The 21,697-nt window shown below is 31.8% G+C and overlaps 2 protein-coding genes across 12 annotated transcripts in view; both read left to right on the top strand.

The window, feature by feature from the left end:
• Positions 1 to 850: 850 nt before the first annotated feature.
• Positions 851 to 19,157, top strand: LOC139521837 (protein FAM184A-like). Of its 6 annotated transcripts, XM_071315492.1 has the most exons (6): positions 883 to 1,048; positions 13,053 to 13,960; positions 16,051 to 16,074; positions 17,060 to 17,092; positions 17,810 to 18,052; positions 18,713 to 19,157. In XM_071315492.1, exons 2-6 carry the CDS (start codon positions 13,133 to 13,135, stop codon positions 18,839 to 18,841), a joined length of 1,257 nt encoding a protein of 418 aa, XP_071171593.1. In that variant the 5' UTR covers positions 883 to 1,048; positions 13,053 to 13,132; the 3' UTR covers positions 18,842 to 19,157. The 6 variants fall into 6 exon arrangements, with proteins under 6 accessions (XP_071171595.1, XP_071171596.1, XP_071171591.1 ...); XM_071315494.1 differs by lacking the exon at positions 17,060 to 17,092 and having other exon boundaries at positions 851 to 1,048; XM_071315490.1 differs by lacking the exons at positions 883 to 1,048; positions 16,051 to 16,074; positions 17,060 to 17,092 and adding exons at positions 854 to 871; positions 15,218 to 15,319.
• The window catches only part of LOC139521836 (protein FAM184A-like), a 94,511-nt gene continuing 79,884 nt past the window's right edge, over positions 7,071 to 21,697 (top strand). For 4 of the 6 annotated variants that reach the window (XM_071315487.1, XM_071315488.1, XM_071315486.1 and 1 more), the window contains exon 1: positions 7,072 to 7,290. The gene's annotated coding sequence lies outside the window, so the exon portion shown is untranslated. Of the gene's footprint in view, positions 7,291 to 21,697 lie in introns of all 6 variants that reach the window. The other 2 variants (XM_071315483.1, XM_071315489.1) reach the window with 2 other exon arrangements.

Raw genomic sequence — 21,697 nt, 5'->3', positions numbered from 1 at the left:
GATGAAATGAATAGAATTAAACTAGTTCAACCAGAGTAGTAACATATGCGTTAAATTCTTTTTACAATTGATAAAAAATATATAAACACAGTTAAATTCAAACCATAAAAGCTTCCATGGTTACATTGGTGCAATGAAAAAATGCTTGTAAAACTAAAAATTTACTGTCGTGATGTACATTTTGTATGTGCTATTGTATTATTTCATTTCGATAATGCCTCTTAATGAGCAAAATTTCTCCCATAACAAATAGTTTTAAGTTGTTCAACTTCATATCTTTGAATTGAATTGTAATATTCGTGTATTTTAAATCGTTTTATAGGCTGAAAAAATATTTAAATATTAAGTGATTATAAATCACCAATGAAAAACATTTTGAAATTTATATCCCAAATGTCATGTAACTGATCTAATTCGATAACTCAATATTTTCAAAAAAGATTGTTTTCAATATGCTTAAATATCAAGTGAAATTTCAATATACTGTTACGAAAAAATATGTTTAAATTAAATCACTAAATATAATCGGAAGAAAAGAACCAATTTAAATCGAATCACTTCTATAATACACTTATAGTCAAAAGATAATATTTTAATCCTTGACGTACACCGTAGGACATGATTACCTAAAGAGATAACTTGTAACCTTTTGAAAATTATAGAGAATAAAAGAAAGAAACAAACTGTGGCTTTGTCAAGTAACGAACGGTGCGTATTGGCACACACAATAGATGCGCACTGGCACAAACAATAGATAAGTCAAGAAGGGACTCTTTAAAGACTTAGCGAGACATAACGGTAAACAACTGGTGATTTAAAAAATAGGTGAAGAAATTTAAATCGTATATTGCTTCTAAACGAAACAACACAGGTAGATGTTGTGTACGTATAAACACGATCACATATTTAGACAGACGGGTATTTCGATACTAAACACATGGTGTCAGATTTCAGTGTTTTTAACATTTAGATGTCTACTAAAAATTCAATCGTTTGAATGGAAGTATAAAACATATGATTGTTAATTTGGTAACTATGGGAATACCAAGTAAGTGTTGAGTTTCTTTTGGTTTCTTTTTTTGTAGTTAATGAATTATTTATTTATACAGTAGATTTTGTTTCATAGATTTTTTTTTAGATTAAATATCTCGTACGAACATGAATCACTTCCAATGCCTTTTAAATCGCGTTTGACGGTTTGCCTGTTTTATTTAAAACGCATATTTCTACAGAGTATTGAACTTAATATAGTACCTTCTTTCATACTTATACTTAAAATGCAGCAAGATTGTCGATCTCTAGACGAATAATTAAGAGAGTAACTTATTAAAGCATATGCATAGGCAATAGCGTAGGTACAATGTTTGATTTTAATTGCTAGGGACTCTTTGTTGCATTATCGGCTCCGTATATCGAAAATGGATCATTATACGTGCTGCTTGCAGAACTGTGGTACTTAGACTAAAATGTACTTTTATATATTTCTGTCGTTATGTTGGTATCGTGATCTCCGTTTATTTACATTAAATATCGAGAAAAAAGGCGACAGATGTCAAGGGGAATTCAAAAATGAAAAACAAGAAAAAAAACCGAGAAAGAAACGAACGAAAAACAACAAGTCTTCAAAATCCTACATAGAAAACAAAAGACTGAGCACGAACCTCTGTAGTGTGGAATCTGGGGTCACGGTTTCGACATGTACAGCAGTCAGCTTCACGTTGACAACATAAGGATGTAATCAGGTCAAGTTTAAGAATTGTGTCAGATGTTCAGACTCCTTGGTTTTTTTCTAAAATACAGGGTAAACTATTTTGTTCTATATCACCCACTTTTCTTCATTAGCTCATTACAAGGTCATGATAATCATAAATAAAAGCCTGAGTCAGCCTTTTCCCATTTTTTTAAAAACAAATACCTCAAAAAGGAATTCCATAACCGATTCATATTTTTAGCTTATTTTGTCCCTGAACTCTTTCATCAGTAAGCAAAATCCATATTATCTAGATCTGAAATAAGATTTCTTACAGGGTCTAGTTCTTTCAGAAGTCTAGCAATTTTTATCATATGCACATGTAGAGTGACATTCTTTTTCATTTATGAGTTTGAATGTCCCGCCGGTGTCTTTCGTCTCGAGTTCCTAGTTTGACTGTACATGTCCCGCCTATTTATGCATCCCGCATAGCCAAACGGACACCATTGTAAACTAGACTGAGTGTTTTACTGCTAATCAGAAGATATCAAGATATTTATCTAAGTTAAACCTTTAAAAATTATATGTTTCTCAAATATGAACACTTAATTTGTGTTTTCAACTCTGTGTACTATGATAACTTGGATGGAGAGTTGTCTCATTGGCATTCATACCACATCTTCTGATATATTTAACAGCTGTTTTTTCATATTACTGATATCATGTTATTATTTACAAAACTTAGAATCAGTGACCATTCATTATTAATTGAAAAAGGAAGGCATTTTAAAATTCCTCGCGAAGAGAGACTTTGCAAAAAATGCAAAGTACTAGATGATGAGAAACATTTTTTAATAAATTGTTCTCATAATTCAAATATTAGATTAACATATTTTAATTGCATTAACAGAGAAAGTAATTCATTTGCTAATCTCACTGACAATGACAAAGTTATATATATACTTAACCCATCAACACCAACACAAGTGAATAAACTAGGATCCTTTATAAAAAAGTCAATGGAACTGAGGACAGGGGACCCTTTAATATTTACCTGAATTTGTGTATATATATTGAGTTACTTAGTTATTGTCTTTATTTGTTTTTGTTGTTGTTATATGTCACAAACTGTATAGTTTATATGGCAATAAAACTTTGAATTGAATTGAAAATTGTTATTCTATTAAAGATGTGATCTAGTCTATAAGTTCTATAGTCGATTAGAGTGTTCAAACATACAGTTGCAAGTATGGTTTTTTAGAGTTTTATTTACATTATCCTTAAGTTAAACATGTGAGGTACGTACTTTAGTATACTTCCATTTACTCCAGTTTAATCATATACTACGTAATGTAAAAACCTCGTTTATACCGAGTAATCAATCACTTTTAATGTTAATTTTGATTATTAAAGAAAATATATTTATAAAGGCAACTGAGGAAAATTATACTGATAATATAGAATATACATAATATGGCGGCCTGTTTAAACTCTAATTGATATCAAAAGTAAGAATCAGTTCATGACTTAACCATATTCAATTATCAATTTATTCTCAAATTATCTTTCAATAACAAAAGTTTTTAACCAGGACATTCTCGTCACATTTTGAAGGTCTGTTATTAAATTTACATTTCAATTTATTTTAATAAGATCCTTTAAAAGTTGAAAATTGCTCGGTAAATCTTGTAAGCTTTGCTTATAACTTTGTCGTTTATAAACTACTAGACTTAGTACAGACTCCGTTCTCACCATTATAATCAAATGAAAAAACAGTTTACACTAAATATTGTTTAATAAAATTGAGAATGGAAATGGGGAATGTGTCAAAGAGACAACAACCCGACCAAATAAAAAACAACAGCAAAGGGTCACCAACAGGTCTTCAATGTAGCGAGAAATACCCGCACCCGGAGGCGTCCTTCAGCTGGCCCCTAAACAAATATATACTAGTCCAGTGATAATGAACGCCATACTAATTTCCAAATTGTACACAAGAAACTAAAATTAAAATAATACAAGAAGTTGATATGTGGTATATTTTATGCAGTATATAGGAGACTTCCATTTAGAAATTGTGAAGTATTCCATCCAAAAGCCACGATTTGGTTTTTTTTTCTTAATTATTGTTTAGCTTTCTCGTGTAAAGAGATGTTTTTTTATGCTTGTCCAATATATTTTTTCTTAAGAAGGCTCGCGGGTATAAATCTTTTTTTTTTCTAATATAGGATTTCGCTATATTTTTCTATAAATGAACTTTATCATATACTTAATAGAAAAATGTAATAAAAAAATGGGGTCACCGTTCATTTAAGCTCACAATCTGCCTCCGAAAGAAGGATACATTTTTGTTAATATCCTTTTTTTGTTGAACTAATAGGAGAAATAGAGGTAATATCGAAATAAAAAAAAGAACTAATTTACAGAAATCGCTTAAATTTTACAATTATTTAGTTTATGTACAGCTTATTTGAAAACAATAATAACAAGAATGTGTCCAAAGTACACGGATGCCCCACTCGCACTATCATTTTCTATGTTCAATGGACCGTGAAATTGGGTAAAAAATCTAATTTGGCATTAAAATTAGAATGAGTATACCATAGGGAAAATCTGTACGTTTCAGGTTGATTGGACTCCAACTTCATCAAAAACTACCTTGACCAAAAACTTTAACCTGAAACTCGCACTTTCATTTTCTATGTTCAGTGGACCGTGAAATCGGGGCCAAACGTCTAATTTGGCTTTAAAATTAGAAAGATCATATTATAAGCAACATGTGTACTAAGTTTCAAGTTGATTGGACTTCAGCTTCATTAAAAACTACCCTGACCAAAAACTTTAACCTGAAGCGGGACGAACGGACGGACGAACGGTACAACAGACAGACGGACGCACAGACCAGAAAACATAATGCCCCTCTACTATCGTAGGTGGGGCATACAAAATATAGGTCACCGATGAGTTAAAAAAGATATTTCATTTTAATGCCAAAAAATGACATTTTTGCACCAAAGGGAGATAATTTGGAGCTTATTCAATGATATAAATATTTTAAAAGTCATCTGGGGCCAAACCGAATCTATTTCTTTGGTTGCTTATTGAACCATATCAGTAAGTAATAACTAATAGTGTGATAAATAAAATTTGTAATGAAAAAAACAAATGTTTAATTTTTGGCTAAATATTTGTACCCGCGAGCCATCTTAAAATGTTTAATCCCCACTCAAATGTGCTGTATTTTATAAGTGTATCCTGAAATTTCAACATATTTGTAGTGTCTTCCTGAACAGGTTTCATATCATACATAAATAATATGTGGGTGTTTGGTGGGGCCTGTTGTATATATACTGTGACGTGCCAATGTGTTTCGGATATTTCTGTTGACTCCAAAGATGGCTAGATATAAGTTATCCAAAGAAGTAAAAAATCATTGAATGTTTTATGTAAATTAAAAGTTATTTTCGGTCATCAGTAAATTTTTCTATGAGAAAACTTGCTATATTTTTTATGAATGCAATAGTCATAGAAACATTTGAAATAAAAATATGATCAAATCGATCTTTTTCAATATTTAAAGAGGCCAAACGGAAGCTGATATCGTACCATGTGACCTGGAATAAAATTGCACACAGCACCGAGTTTGTCGTCCCTCCTCTGTAAGATTGGTTACTGATGTCCTTCACTAAATAATTCATATATCCAAAAAGTCTTCATTTATGTATCTAAAAAGGATTTTCTCGCTGCATTGAAGACCCATTGATGACCTTCGGCTGTTTTCTGCTCTTTTGTCGGGTTGGTGTACATGTATCTTTGACACATTCCCAATTTCCATTTTCAATTTTATTCAATGTATATTTTTCAGTACAGGAAAAAATGGACTATTGAAATGTCTAAAGGATTCATAACTATTTAAACTCTTAAATTGATATTCCTTTTTTGTCGGTCTTTCATCAAATTTTCGCTTTTGCTCATTTTGGCACACTGTGTATAACCTGTATTTTTTCTTTACATCCTTGTGTCAAAGTTGTTCTTCGGTGTGCTATTATACCCCACGCAACGAAGTTTCGGTTGATCGTCCGTCCGTCAGTCCGTCCGTCAGTCCTGTTTCTTGTCATCGCAACTCCTCTTTAACCACACAACAGAATTTCATAAAACCTTTTTAGATAATAAGGACATACTATGTAGAAGTGCATATCGACAGGAAATTACGGTTCAATTTTTTTTCTAGGAGTTACGCCCTTTGAACTTATTTGCATCAATATACTACTGCAACAGTTTGTCATCGCAACTCCTCTGAAACCACACCACAGAATTTTATGAAACCTTTTAAGATAATAAGGACATAATATGTTGATGTGCATATCGACAGGAATTTACGATTCATTTTTTTCTATGAGTTACACCCCTTTGAACTTATTTGCTTCAATACACTACTGCAACAGTTTGGCATCGCAACTCCTCTGAAACCACACAACAGAATTTGATGAAACTTTGTAGATAATAAGGACATACTACATAGATGTGCATATCGACTAAAAAAAATTCTAGGAGTAACGCCCCTTTGAACTTATTTGCTTCAATGTACTACTGCAACAGTTTGTCATCGCAACTCCTCTCGAACCACACAATAGAATTTGATGAAACCTTTTTAGATAATAAGGACATACTATGTGGATGTGCATATCGACAGGAAATTAAGATTCATTTTTTTTTTCTTATACATTTTTCTTCTTCCAGTTATTCTATTTATCAAGTGACAATATGGGGACGTGGATATGTGAGCGCGCTCACTAAGGTTCTTTATTTTTTTAGTATAAATCATATCGCATCAATGTGTTAAAAGATTTAACACCCCCCCCCCCTTCCATCCCCGGGGGTCGCAATATCGGGCGATGATTGTATTTCTTAGACGCTTAGATTTTTTCACTGGTAATTCCAGCTGGAAATTCAACCAAACATGTCTTTAATTAAGCATTTAGTGTATCTTCCTGTTCGGAAAGTTTGCCCGTTAACAAAATAAAGGCGAAAATACAAATATATTTTAACTGCTTTTATTTAAATCATTATATTAACTTAAAATTTCATAAAATCAACTAAATAATGAAGAACTCGTGTGCAAATATAACCACAATTGCTCCAAGAATGATAATTGGTGTTAGTTCTTGCTTTTATAAATCATATCCTTCAGCAGTGAGCTTATTACGACAATTTCTAATTTCCAGTTGCATTAATATTACCATAAGCCGTTTTCAACTTGTATTTTAAAATATTCTACAGTGTATATAAAGTGCTTTAAAATTAATCTTTATGTTAGTAATACAAGTGCATTTGCATACATTCAATCAAAGATTGAATTAATCGTCTTTCAAATTGTCAGAAATTTAAATTGGTGTTAACGGGCATTGAGACTAGAAGGTATTTTAATAATCGAGGTCATTTTTAAATTATTCGTGATTTTGATCGTCTAATCTCACGCATAGAGACGAGAAATTATTTATGTATACACGGTGTTTATTCAAGACTTATCCGGTTCCATGGGAAATATTACTTATTTGGAGTAGGATAATTATGTTTAATATGGATATTTGTTCCAACAGGTAGGAATATTGAATTATTTTGATATATGACGAAGATTCATTTAGAAACTTTTCGTAACTACGCCTTTTTTGTGAAGTGACATATGCAATCCCATTGGTGGCCTTTGTCTGTTGTCCGCTCTTTGATCGGGTTATTGTCTCTTTAACGCATTCCCAATTTCCATTCTCAATTTTAATCATGATGATCTATTTAAATAAACTACACGAGATAGAGTAATTGTATGTTTTGTGTAAAGTTTATATCTTGCATGTTATTGGTTACCGCAGGGGCGGATCCATCCTTTTGTAAGAGGGGTCCCTACCCAGGATAAGAGGCAGGTGCATGGCCAACCATATGTCCAAATTCAAATGCATTGATCGTACAAAAAAGGGGGTTTCAACCCCAGATCATCCCCCCCCCCCACACACACACCCTGGATCCGCCACTGTTCTTCTTTCAGCCAACTTGATTAGAAATCAATGAATACATATATCGAAACTAAAAAGTGGAAATTTTGAAATCTGAAAAAAATAGTTTATTCTCCACATATTGACATGTCATTTGTAAGTCATTTACTGACACAGTCCTGTTTAATGTTGAAAACTGTGCATAGCCCTGAAGATGTCTTGTAGGTATTTTGTCTTTGGGTTGCTGTGTCATTAACTGATGAATCTAAACAAGTCTTAGAATATTTAAAAAAAACCACAGCATCGACGTTAATAAACTATTTATACACACTCTTTTAAAATAATGTATATTCACACACTTTTATTTTGTAATACGTACTTAGTTTTAAATGGGAATTTTACTCTATTTTAATTTCTTATTTTATATAAGACCCAATAAGTTTAATTGGTCAAGGGGTATAAACAGAATACAATGATAATATATTAAGTAACTTTAAGTAAGTTTTTTTAGAAAAAATAAATAGCAAGTGTAAACTTGAACTTGCTTAACACCTTTGAACATATTAGCTTCAGTTACACACATTACAAAAGGTTTTTCAAAAATAAATTATTTAAAACAGATTAAATCATAATTATTTAGGATAGATTAAGTTTTTGTTAAATAATAATAATTTAATGTTTACAATCGTTCTAGGATATAACCGTACATGAAGGAAAAACTTCAGTATTTTATTTTCCTGACATAATATTGTTCATTTGTTTTCTAAGACATAATGTTCTAAGACACATCAATATTTCAAAGTTGTGTTGGACTGATTAACTGCGTTTTTATTGATCGATCTATTTGTCTTAACGTCCAGTTCCAAATATTACAGTGTTGCATAACAATGACTCGGTGAACGTTCGCCAGATACCAATCTCATGGAATATTGGGAAAAGCTTTATATCAAAAAGCTATTTTTATTGTTGATCTGAAAAAGTTACAAATTGAGGTATTTTTTTTCATAGCAAGATCCACCCGCCTCAATTTCAACCTGATCCAATTTTAACATGTCACGAACTGGTATTGCAAAATTTAGATCTATGTTTGTGTGTGTGCGCGCAATCCTCACAGTCTCAAAGGCGACATGAAAGTCTCGTGAAATCCAAGCAGTTCAAAAAATAGGAACTGGAAATCAATACTCTCATTTTTTTCGGTGTCGTTTGATTGAATGACAATGCAACCTTTCAACAGAAACAAATTTTCAACGCAATCGGTGACATTTGACCCAACCCGTTTCATTTTCCAAAAGGTTCATTTTTAAATAGAATGCATGTAAGTTTTGACGTCCTACATTTTGTACGTCTTCTTTGGATCATATATTTTGTTTGTCTGGTTAGAGGATGATTTTTTGACATATAACGTAAAGCTTGTTCAAAATAAATGTAGTGTAGAAACATGGTCACATAAATTTAGCATCCAGTCTCTTAATGAGGATTCATTAGAAGTTCATTTTTGTTCTTGTCTAGATGTTCATGATGTAATACACAGCCACATCTCTTCTCAAATACGTTCTTGTTTTGCATTGTCTGTCAGAATTACTTTCCTTTTCTCCAAAACTCATCAATCGTTTAGATCTATTCTAACGTAAATATATTTCCCAATACTGTTATTCAAACATGAAAAAATCGAATAAAATCGTGAAAATACATTATCAAATTCCTAGTAGGACTCCGTGTGGAGTTACTGAATTATTTTTTCTAGACTTCGGACGCTTTAAAGCTTGACATATAGATTAGACATGTACACTTGTTTATTGTTGAAAACCATAGATTGACTTCTACATGTTGTTGCCTCATTGACACATTACTCCACATCCCGTTAGCATCCAAATAAAATATGTTACATCCTGGTTACCTTTTATGATTATCAATCTTCGGTATCGTTGAACCATTATGGATAAAAACGGATAGCACTGATTTTCGTAAAATCAAAAAGTTCAAAAGTTCAAATGTGAATATCAAATCTTTGACAGCATAAAATGGCCTATCCTATTTATTTCAACCGCCTGAGAGTGTTGGTGGGTTTGTGCTGCTCATAAAAAAAGAAGATGTGGTATGATTGTCAGTCTTCTCTCTAGTACTCTGTAGATTTGTTTGTCTTTATGTTTTTGCCACGGCGTTGCTAGTTTCCTTACGACATATGGGCTTTGAGTTTCATTGGCAATCATACCACATCTTCTTTTTATGTTTGAGTGTCCCTTTGGTATCTCCCGCTCCTAATCGTAATGTTATATATGATAAAGATAACATAGTTTACGAATTGTAAATTTACAGACAAAGTTTCGATCGATCTAGTACCGAAGCATAAGGTACATTTGTATCCTTAGAGATTAATAGTATAGAAGAGGAGTTACCAACTAGTTATTGAAGTACATTGTATGTATAAGCATCTTAATATGGCTGTTTTATTAGATACATTTACAAAGTCAGCGTTGTAAATTTTTTATAAGGTACTGCCTTCGTTTTAAAAATATTTTTTTTATTAAAATTTTTTATAATGCTTCTATGTAACTCAACCGGAAACTTTTGTTTTGTCGCAAGTAAAAATGCATTTTTAAGTATATTCTATAATTGATAAACAAATAGGATCCTGTAGGATCATGTAGTGATTTTATTTCCTGTGCAGATAGCATATAACAGTAAAGTTTATGCAATAATAATTCTTTTTAAAATCCACCACATAGTACCTGATGGTATTTTTCTATTTACGCGTTATGAATTATCAGTTTTTTATTTGCTAAAATATTTTTCTAACAATGAAGTATTGACATAGACCTTAAAGTGGAATCAATACTAGATTGCATATATAACTTGAAGCCAACTGATAACGTTTAAAGTTCTATCTTATTTGTCAATTATTGTCCCTGGTAAATGAATGGTGTACCGTGTAAATTTGTCAATATTCTCAGGTGTAATATTGTCTTTTCAATTTATCACGTTATATAACGGATTGAATCAATATATTTTAGGAATTCGGTCGTTTATTTCAAAAGTCAAAAGTATTTAATAGTTATTGGCTAAGGTAATACATCATTATTCCTCCCAATAAATATGCAATTTGTTTACTGTGATAGTTATCTACTATTGGGGCTAGCCATTTAATATATTTTCAGTGAAATTATAAAGAAATAGGACAGCTAAAAATAACGTGTTTTTTTTTTATCGAATCGGTAAAAATGAAGGCTAGATGCCTCTGACAACTACAGCATACGCATGTTTATATAAGTAACCATTTTACTTGAATAAACTACGGCTGTTGTCTGCTCTTTGGTCGGGTTGTTGTCTCATTGACACATTCCCTACTTCCATTCTCTATTAAATTAGAGAGATGTGAGACAGAACATATTGGGATATTCTAGTATTCTTACCATCGTCTTATCACTTTTTTAATAGGAGTGATACTTTTGGTTACTCGGTAAAGAGCTTTCAGCAGATTAAAACAAGAGAATTAAATTTTAAATCTTTTCTTTGTTATATATTCACCCAAATATTGACTTGGGTATATAGATATGGTCACTGGTTAGATTTTTCCGTTCCATCATATATAGATACTCAGCCATGTCAAATCGAAATGAGGACTGGTATGTAGAGCTTTGTCATGCACACTGAACGCTATATAACTCTTGTAACGACTCTCTAAGGTGTCCCAGGGTGGCATATTGCCAGCTAAAATTATTGTATCCTCATTTTCCAGAAGCCGTTTAAATTTCCTGCCATTCGTTCTTTTTTTTTTTTTTTTGAAGAACCTACATTTTGTATTAAGCTGGGGTCACACATTCACGATTTTTACTGCCGTCCTTGGCAGGATCATTCCCGATTAAAATTTGTCAAAAGTCTGATCAAGATCGTGTGAATCGTGGATGGAAATTCGATTTGTATCTTTCGCCAGGTAAAATTCGACCGAGTCTGTCACGACTGCGTCCCGATTCTACCGAATGTAATCCGACAGAGATCAGATAGTGACAAGACAGTGAACCGACGCTGACGGAAGTTATCCGTTCGAAAACTGTCGGCATAATCGGGATGATCGGGTACTGTCGGAGCGTAATCCTATCACGGTCCGCTCTATCGCATTGCAAACGGCTTTGTCTGGTCTCAGTCGTATTGTATTCTGTTATTGTCGGGACTTCTCCAGATCATTCCCGTTCCACAGGACACCGTCCCGAATACACAGAACATTGTTAGGAATTCGATCCGATACAGCAGAATCTGTCACGACATAGGCACGATTGTAATCCGACTAGAAAAAATCGGCTGAGTTTCCCCGAATGTTACGGGACGCACCTAACTGTCGGGGTGCTTTGCCGAACTATTCGAACCAGTAGGAATCTGTTACGAACTAAAACGACTGCGTTCAGACAATAATAGGACATTCCAGATAATTGAGGATACTAATCCGACTTTTTCACTTTTCGTGTCGTATCGCTGTCTGATCTCAAACGGGAGCAATAAGCGGCAATGTGTGAACCCCGCATTAACCTTTATTTTTTTTCGTTCCGAATATGCATGAGATATTTTCTAATGGACTTTTAGCAAATAACAATTTACTCTCTTATTATATTTTTTTTATTTTTAGCATTCCGTGGCATAGTTCTCATGCATATTCAGAACTAAAAATATTCATCAACCAATCCAACAGGTAGACTCGGCAATCTAGGGAACTCACCTTACCCGAAAAATCGGATTTAAAGACTTCATTTTTACGGGATTTGTAAAACCAGAACATCAAAACGGATGCCTTTCTTTAGCATTGGTTTAAATGCCCCATGGAAGAACTCCATTAACCCTATATAAATACCCTTTTAACTTTTTGATGTTTATTTTTTTGCCAGTCAAAGTCGACAAATAAGTCATATAATGATCAGAAAGATCAAACTGAAGAGCATTACTTGGTACAAACACATGTAAAGGAATTTTACAACTAACAACTCGATAACAATTTTTCGTCTTTGTTGCACAGGTCAATTTTCAGTCTATCACCACATTGCTATATTTACAAGATGCCAATAGTGTAATATGTTCTGAAGAAACAGTAGGGCAACTCGATTAGCTTTTCCCAGAGTAATTTATATATGTCCATAACGATAAAAAACACTTTATAAGCAATATTTTCGTATTGACTTATTACTATACTGGGGTATATCAATGTGAAAACTGATTTAACATCAATTTTCAATATATATAATTAAATTTGCTTATGCTGTATTGAGTTATAACTTTTTAGTGATTTTATTGATAAAAGGTATTTAGATTCAATCATTAGCAATAATAATGTTATCTAAAACAAATATTCCACGAAGAATGAACCTAATGATTTTCACGTTATATTTCAGCTAACTTTTAACCAGCGAGATTTGTATAGTAAATGATTTGGATTTGAACGTTCTGATATAAAAAGCTCAGTTAAATCAAAATGAATCAGTTCAAGTTTGACTCTGGCGATTCCGCCAAGAAGACGTTCGAGTTTCGGATGTCAAAAAAAGTTTCCGAATTGACTCAAGTTGTTCATATGCTGTTTACCCGTAATCATGAGAAAGAAGTCGAAATTGAGGCTATGAAAGAAGCCTTTGAATATGAAATATTATTAGTGCAAGAAGACGCACAGGGTAGAATTGACAATTTAGAAACTAAACGATTGGAATTAGAACTGGAATTAGACAGAGAACGAAAAGCTGGAGAAAATCGTCTGAAAAGTGCTCTGAAAAATGAATCAGACAGTCGAGAGGAAGAATGGAAGGCCAAATTAATAGCAAGTGAAAAAAATTTGCTTGAAGAAAAAGCCGAGTGCCAAAATCTTAGAGATCTTTTAATAAATGCTCAGAGAGATATCGAAAAATTAAGACAGGGTGTAGCTGATCAGCTTGCTAGTAAAAACGAAGAAATTCTTAGGAAAAACCAGGAATTAGATAAATTAAGGAAATTAGTTGCTAATTTAGAAAAGACCCAGGTTGAAACAGAAATTCATTATAAAGAAATTATACGTGATATTGAAAAAACTAATGAAAAGTTAGAAAAAGAACTTCAACAGTTGCAAGCATTGTTAGAAGAGACACATAGGAATAAAATGAAACTTGAGGAAAAGAATGCTAAATTAGAAACGGATTTGAAAAATTTGCGGAAAGACTTTAGTAGAAAAGTTGCAGAAGTAGTAGCTAGTCAAAAAATGCAACATCATCAGCAACTACAACAAGTTCAAAGCCATCAACAGCCGTCAACAAGGCTGTCTCCTGGAGCTTTCACGGTAAGTGTCTACTTTGGTGAATCATGAGTCCCTTTGTTAGTTATGGTTAATTTTAAAAGCGAAATTACGAGCTCATTATAGGAAATATTTTTGCATTTTGTTAAACAAATATTTACATTGTGAATTTTAAAAGTCAGAAATATCTTTAGAAAATTCACATTTGTTTCTGTCCTTTCTTGTAACAAAGAAAAGTAGACAGTAGTTTTTGAATCTGTTTTTTAATTATAAATTTGGAATAAGTATGCATGAATAAGATTTAAAAAAATGCATCTTATGTATTACAATATTGTATCACAGCGTGCGGTATGTAGTACTAATACACTTGTTATTAAGTAAGAAAAAAAAATCAGACATGTGTAAAGTGTAATCTGTACGGTAAAGTGATTTGAAATAAATTTTGGAATTATACCAAGACTTTTTTGAGACATAAACACTCTACTTTATATATAGATAAACTGAACTATACAATATTACATAATATTTTTCAACTCGTTTGGGATCTTTGTTCAACATAATGAGAAAGTAAAAGTCTTCAAGCCGAACAACACAAAACGATTACAACATGTATTTAATGAACCAGTCTATTAAAAAATATTTTCAAACATGCTTACGATTTTGTATACATAACAGATGCAAGTTTCATCTAAATAAGACATATTCTAACAAGCTGTCACATAGAAATTGAAGGAATTGACACCAAAACCAAACACACAAATAAAATAAATGTTTTGTCTCATATGTTTGTGTTGGAAAAAAATATAAAGCTGCAGATGTGGTATGATTGTCAATGAGACAACTCTAGACCAAATGACACAGAAATAACAACTCTAGGTCACCGTACCACCTTCAACAATAATCAAAGACCATATCGCATGATGAGCTATAAAAGGTCCCGAAATGACATCAACGCCTGTTCTATCCAGCACAGTAGATCCTGATGCGATACCGCAGAGGGATCCGAATCGCAAATAGGAATAAAAGACAGTTTATAACGGCTGGTAAGTAAAATCTAGATGCGATTAGCACGGAGGAATTGTGCTCTGTAGTTATCGGATCTAGGATTTACTTTCCAACCATCACACTGAATTTTCATTAATTCCTCATCGGGACTCAGATCCTTCCGCTGATTTCGGATTGGAACATCTAGTGTGTTTAATAAACTAAAACAACAACAACAGCAAACCAACACCATATTAAACATTATGAAATGAAAGAGAGAATTAAAGAAATATATGCATATTGAATACTTCTTAAAAGAGAGAAGATAGAGTACGATCATCACGTTCACCTATTCCATCCAATTCTGCAAAGAGAAGAAATAGCCGTGATTCAAGGCAAATTGCCCCAAAGCGCGATGAGGTACTCTTTGGAATAACGTTGTACTAAGCGACACTCACGGATTTATAATCATGTCTGTCTGCACTTGTGACGATTTTACAACTTTTTTGAAAATATGCCACTTTGAATTATAATAATCAAATGTTTTTAATATAATCTTTTTATTCAGTGTGATTTTTCACGTTTATGTATATATGATATGTATTTACACAAATTTACCTTGCACAAATCTTGTTGCTTAACTCAATGCAAAGTATGAACCTTTAATGTATCTTAAAACGATATGATTTTACTCTTTTCAAATATATTCACTAGTTGAGACATACCATAGTTATTATTAAACTGTATGAACGTGTTCCAATTTTATATTTACATGTTCTTTTATTCAAATTGTTAAGAACAACATCCAATTTCAAATTAAATCTTATGATACTATTAGACTTATCTAAAATTACAGTAATCAAAATAAGTAAAAATAAAAACATACGGATTTCGATTTAAACTATAAAACATTCGTTTGTGTATGTGTATCAAAACAGTATAGTCTTAGACATGTCTTAAAAGGTTAAAATCAGTATCGTTTTATGAGATTAGGTTACATATTATATATCCAATAACGATATGTAACATGGGTTTATAATCCTATAAGCCGATTTGTCATCCAATTTAACTGGAAAACAAACAAATCTAAATGTCATCCAATTTCACTGGTAAACAAACAAATTTAAATTAAAGTTACATATTATTTTCAGTCACATCATTCATGTACAAACAAGGTAAACTTATTTACAGTCTTTTCACTTGATCAGGGAAACACTTCATTGGTTTCGACAAATTTGAATGTTGTTGATTTGGTGTGACACTTATACGCACTTAAAATTCAACGAATTTTATTTTAAGTTTAAAGGTTCACAGAGTTGAAGGTGAAAAGACATGTAAAATATTCCTGTCTTTGCTATTTTCAAAGATGGAAAGATATATTTATGCAATACATGTCTCTGATATATATATAAGTGAAACGTAAAAACGGACTATCTTTGATAGAATGTGAATTTGGACTTTAGTCAACTTCAATTTCAAAGCACTATTTTGTTTAAATCATTATTTGTCAATATCCACATAGTGCAATCGTAATTAGTAATCATTTTTTTTTTTTTCAATTTAAATTTTAAAGAATTTTATTTACCGTTGTTATTCAATTATTTTATTGAATTCAAAATTACAAAACAAGTCAATAGAATAAAAAATTAGCAACAATTTCCAGAACAATGTAGCGTATACATCGTTTGATGAAAAGAATGGAAAAAATAAATCATATTTGATAGCTGACTCCTTTATCGGTCTATGGAGTTTTATTTTTTTAACCAAATGAATAATTCTTATCAAAGATAGTGCCATAGCCTAAAATAAGCTATGAATATAATTATTTATAGTAATACAGTATATGTTACCAAACTTCAACAAATATATATACTTCTCATTTCCGATATTCTTCCCTATGTGTATGACTCATATATATCAACTTTGCAATTCTATTCATTCTCTGCTTTCCTTTCTGTAAAATAGACATACTGCGAAATCACAAAAGTCACAGACACATGCAGAACTGATTGAATAATTACAAGCCACCATTTCCTATAGAAAATACTCACATTCTTTTTTTTTTCTAAATGAGCATGGAGTCTATTCGGTTGCTGATATCTACTTGTCTAGTTTTGTGTTTAAAATGAATTAGCTTATTTTATATTTCTTCCTTGGAAGGTTGGACGTTCAAAATTGTATGATCCTAGGAAGGTAAGCCCTTACACGGGTAAACCAGTCATGAGAATCAACATAACCGTCTGTTGTAGATGTTTAATATCAAATAATACTTTAGCTTTCGTATCAGATTAGAGTTATCGAACTTTTATTGTCATTTTGCATGAAATAATTAGTTGGGTTTATTTTTCTTTTTTTTTAAATTTCATTCTTTGCTTTGCTTCCGCATGTATACATGGTAATATGGATCAATCGTATGACAGGAAAATTGATTTATTTCACACTTTATTCATATACTTAACCTTTATACTTGAATTTTTACTTAAATTTAGTTCTTTTATATTTTTTACCCAGCAGTCATAGCTTTTCACTACCATATTAATCATACTTCATAAAATTTTGTCATTGTTTTATATCAATATGTGCCTACTTTATATTGAGTTGAATTATAATTTAGTAAACTGATAGAAAATATTAAGCAAAATAAAATAAAAGCTGTAAACGAGAAAGCTATTTTTACATCACCACTGAAAAATATGATATAACTTACATACATGTATTTGCATACTAGTATAAATTTTCATTCATATAAGACTGTATTTTATGTATCTAATATCAATCATATGTTATAACCATTGCATGAATTATATCTACACATACGTTTACTTCAAATAATATTGAATATAAAATCATGGTATCAGAGCTTTGAGGTTTAATATATCATAATAAAGTTACATTATTTTATTTTCCTAGGATTATAACGATGAATTGGAAAAATTACGACGAGAGGTTCAGCGATATCGGATGGAGCTCAGTAACCGTGACAATAACTTCAATAGAGTATTCTCTACTCAACAACCTCTTACTGTGGACCCTAGAGCAGGAAAAATCGGGATGAGTTCACAGCAAGTGATTGCTTCACACAGGAGTAATGAACCACTGTTATCAAAAGAGAAGTCGTTTTCATATGCCTTTGTACAATCGATAGATGATTCCGTAAGTACCGTTATCTGTTTGTTTAATGCGGATTATAAATTCATGATCTATGTTGTGCTACTGGTCAACATTAAATCTCACTTTATAAATAACGTTTGTCCTACGCGCTTTTATAAATTAACCTTCATAGGGGACACGTAAAGTCATGGATGAATAAGAACTGAAGCACGTTTTAAAAGATTTATTTGACCAAAAAGTGTCTGTACATTATAACCAAAATCCATCTTATATCAACTTTATATGTATGCTACCGATTCGAAGAGGGCACTTATTTACAGTGAATTATTTGTTCTAAGGGAGATATCCGATTGGGACAAATATACATCTTTTTTTCTTGTTCCAACTCGTTTATGTCACCACCGAGTTTTCAATAACCCTAGAATTATTTGCATCGAAAATTAGGAAATGTTGCGTCGATATAAAAAAATTAGTCTCTACACACTTAGGCAGTCTATAATTACTTAAAGACGGATGTTTGTTTTTGATGCATATACATTTTACTACTATAAGGTGAACTGTAAATTTAAACAATATAATTTAAGGCGGATTTAAGAAATTTTAAATGCCATGTTCTTGACTAAACCAAACTGACAAAAATTTAAACACTGATTTTTTGTCTAAATTAAATGCTTAATTTATGTATTTTATTTTCGTTTTTAGAAAAGACCGTCCAGTTCAAGGGCCTCTTCTGCAGCATCAAGGTTACCAGTGCTTTCACAGGAACAGAAGACTCGTCTAACAAAACTTATGCGACCTAAACCATTATCGAAAGAGGCTTTGTATAGTTAACAAAACCATCTATGTGCGCACACATCAATTTTATGTGCCAGACGGATAGTGGTACTATTATAACGTCATAAGAGTACACATGAACATCAATCTGACAATTTAAACTTGAACTTCCAAAAAGGTTACAGAAAGAATTTCACAAGTGCACTTCATCCAAGTGCTTCCATTGCATTTACGAGTTTTCACAACCAAAGCATTTAATGCATCATTTGTCATCATCTGTTCATTTCACATACATTACCCCTATATTAATTGATTACTGGAACGGATAGAAAAAGAAGTTATGGAATTATAAAAATTATACATGTGTGATATTCTTCGTGTTTTTGTTGTCTTGATTTAATAAGTTTCTTAAAGTAGTATCCTTATATAAAGATGTCTTTCCAAGCATACAAGTATTTTGAACCCTTGAAATTAATAATTGTACAGTTCAGGGATCATCACAGTCGGAAACCAGGTTGAAATAGAACAAAAGAATCGAAGCTCTTTGTTAGAGAAGGCGATAAATGTTTACTGTATTGTTTACTGTAGTGACAAAATTTTTAAAAGTTAATAGAAACAAACAAAATTGCAATTTTCTTCTCAATTACGAGGTGTTTTATTTTAAAAACACCATTTGCATAAGTTTTCAATTTATCTAGTTCATAGTTAAGCAGAACAATTAGATATCAAGTCGACGACATGGGTATCTTTCAAGTTGGATTACAAAAATGCATAACCTCCGATTTTTTTGAAAAAAAATACCACGGACGGAAACCATATCAATCTAATACTTCAGTAATTTTCGTGTCTGCCCTTCCATTATGATACTGAAGAAAAAATTCCAAAAATGGGTAACAATTGTATCGAAAAGAGAAAATCGAGTGCACCGTTTTATGTTAGGGCGTGTTTGAGTTGAGTGTTTTGTCTTGATATCGTACAAAGCAAGAATATTTCATACTTCGTCTCGTTCTAATTCTATCATTTTTATACATTAAAGCTACAGGTTGACGTTATAACACAAAAAAATCACAGTACTAAAAGATGAAATATATAGGTCAAATGAAATACCTATCTAATGAGTCACAAAAACAGAGAAGGTGTGTTCGAATAGCTATTTTTTTACTGAAAGAACTTGACGACAGTTTTTCAAGTTGGATGATGAAAATGCATATCTTCGAAAAATTCCAATTTTGTGTGTGTGATAACTATAGTCTTCATACACTAAAAAAATCTAGTCTGCCCTTCCACGAAATATTTATTTAGATTTTTTTTAAATGTTTATGAATTTTCGAAAATTCCACCTGACAACCGATCAGACAATAGTTTTAAGTTGAATCAATGCAGACAAGATTATTAACTGATGCTCATTAGCTAGTTGATACATTTGTCTTTAAAAATACAACTGACATATAAGGATCGTAATGGTGCAATATGGATAAATTTATCGGTTTCCAAGAGCAAAATTGGTAGCGCGTCATCCCTACAATGGCTTCCGTTTCTACAATTGTGAAAATGAACTGGCGTAATGGGGAGATAATTTTGACGAAGTAGGATCCTGACTGATCAGTTGGAGGTGCATGCTTTTTGCTTGTATCGACATAATTTGAATTGTATTCAATTACTAGTTGCTATCTTTCTATATTATTACACACAATAGGAAAGTACCTCTTATAGCATAATTTGTCGATATTATTCTGCATCTGATGACAATTAAAGGATGAGTTTCGCTCAAACATTTTGTTTCGGATCGTTTCGCTTGTAGTCAAAATATTCCTTTAAGAAAGATGGTAGTGCTTTCCTCCTTCTGGTATATTGAAATATCAAATACCGATCGGTCAAGAGGGGAAATGTTCAACTTTTGAGAGTAGTGTGTAATTTTCATGTTAATACAGAAATTTATGTGTTTTATCATATTTACAGCGGTATTTAACACCGAAAAAACTTTGTCACATACATGTAAGGGTTGATAACCCTGATAAAGTAACTTTTACAATATAATTTCTTGTGAATTTACCTATTTTATTATAAAGCAAGAAAAAGAATCCGGTGACACCATTTTTTTTATTTATCTAAAGCATATTTTTGAGCACTCTATTTTATCTTAAATTTCTACATTGTATGCTGTAGTGACCCACTCTTTTTATTATATTTTTGTAAAAGAAATGTTGACAAATTATTAGAAAAATGGATTTTTATGAAGACCCCAACGGGAGAGATCCGTTTGCTCCAAAAATGCGCCCTTTACGCCATAACTTTTTTCTTCAATGCTACGTTTGCGCCAACTGTTTTAAAATTATATGGTATAATTTGCGCCAATAATAAAACATACAATTGCGCCAATTAGAAGGAAAATGACTTCCCTCCTCCTTTATTCGAACTTTGAACCGGTATATTACAAGGCAAATGTTACATTTTCTGAAACATATTCTTCTTACTTCTGCTGCATGGATACTGTCCCAATTTAATGTATATAGTAGCTTGTAACTTCACTTTATTGTCCAAAAAGGATGAAATGCTTCTGCTCCATTACTGGTACGTCTTGCGGTAGATAGTTTCAGACCATTAGCATGGTGGTAACAAAGCGCTGTATCATCAACGTATTTGGCTAAAACATAATCAGCAAAAGCTTCTATTTTCTTCTCTTTTGGCATATCTTGTTTTAAATATTCAGCAAAGCAATAAGTTTTATGACTATCTGTACATTGACTGTCTAATACATTTTAAGTCATTTCACTCCAGATGCTCATCTTCATTGTGAAACATCTCCGAACAAATGATACTTTTAAAGCCAAAAAATAAGAATAAATATATATTTATTCTTTAATATTTATGATAGATATGTGTACAGGTAAATTGGCGCAAATGAGCTCCGAA

The sequence above is a fragment of the Mytilus edulis genome, chromosome 4 (genome assembly GCF_963676685.1).
Source record: "Mytilus edulis chromosome 4, xbMytEdul2.2, whole genome shotgun sequence".
Lineage (NCBI taxonomy): Eukaryota > Metazoa > Mollusca > Bivalvia > Mytilida > Mytilidae > Mytilus > Mytilus edulis.
This window is presented reverse-complemented; position numbering and strand designations above follow the sequence as displayed.

Coding starts and splice junctions, on each gene's coding strand:
- LOC139521837 (XM_071315490.1), top strand. CDS start 13,133: ATGAATCAGTTCAAGTTTGACTCTGGCGATTCCGCCAAGAAGACGTTC. Junction 15,320..17,809: donor TTGCCCCAAAGCGCGATGAG/GTACTCTTTGGA, acceptor TTATTTTCCTAG/GATTATAACGATGAATTGGA. Junction 18,053..18,712: donor TACAATCGATAGATGATTCC/GTAAGTACCGTT, acceptor TTTCGTTTTTAG/AAAAGACCGTCCAGTTCAAG.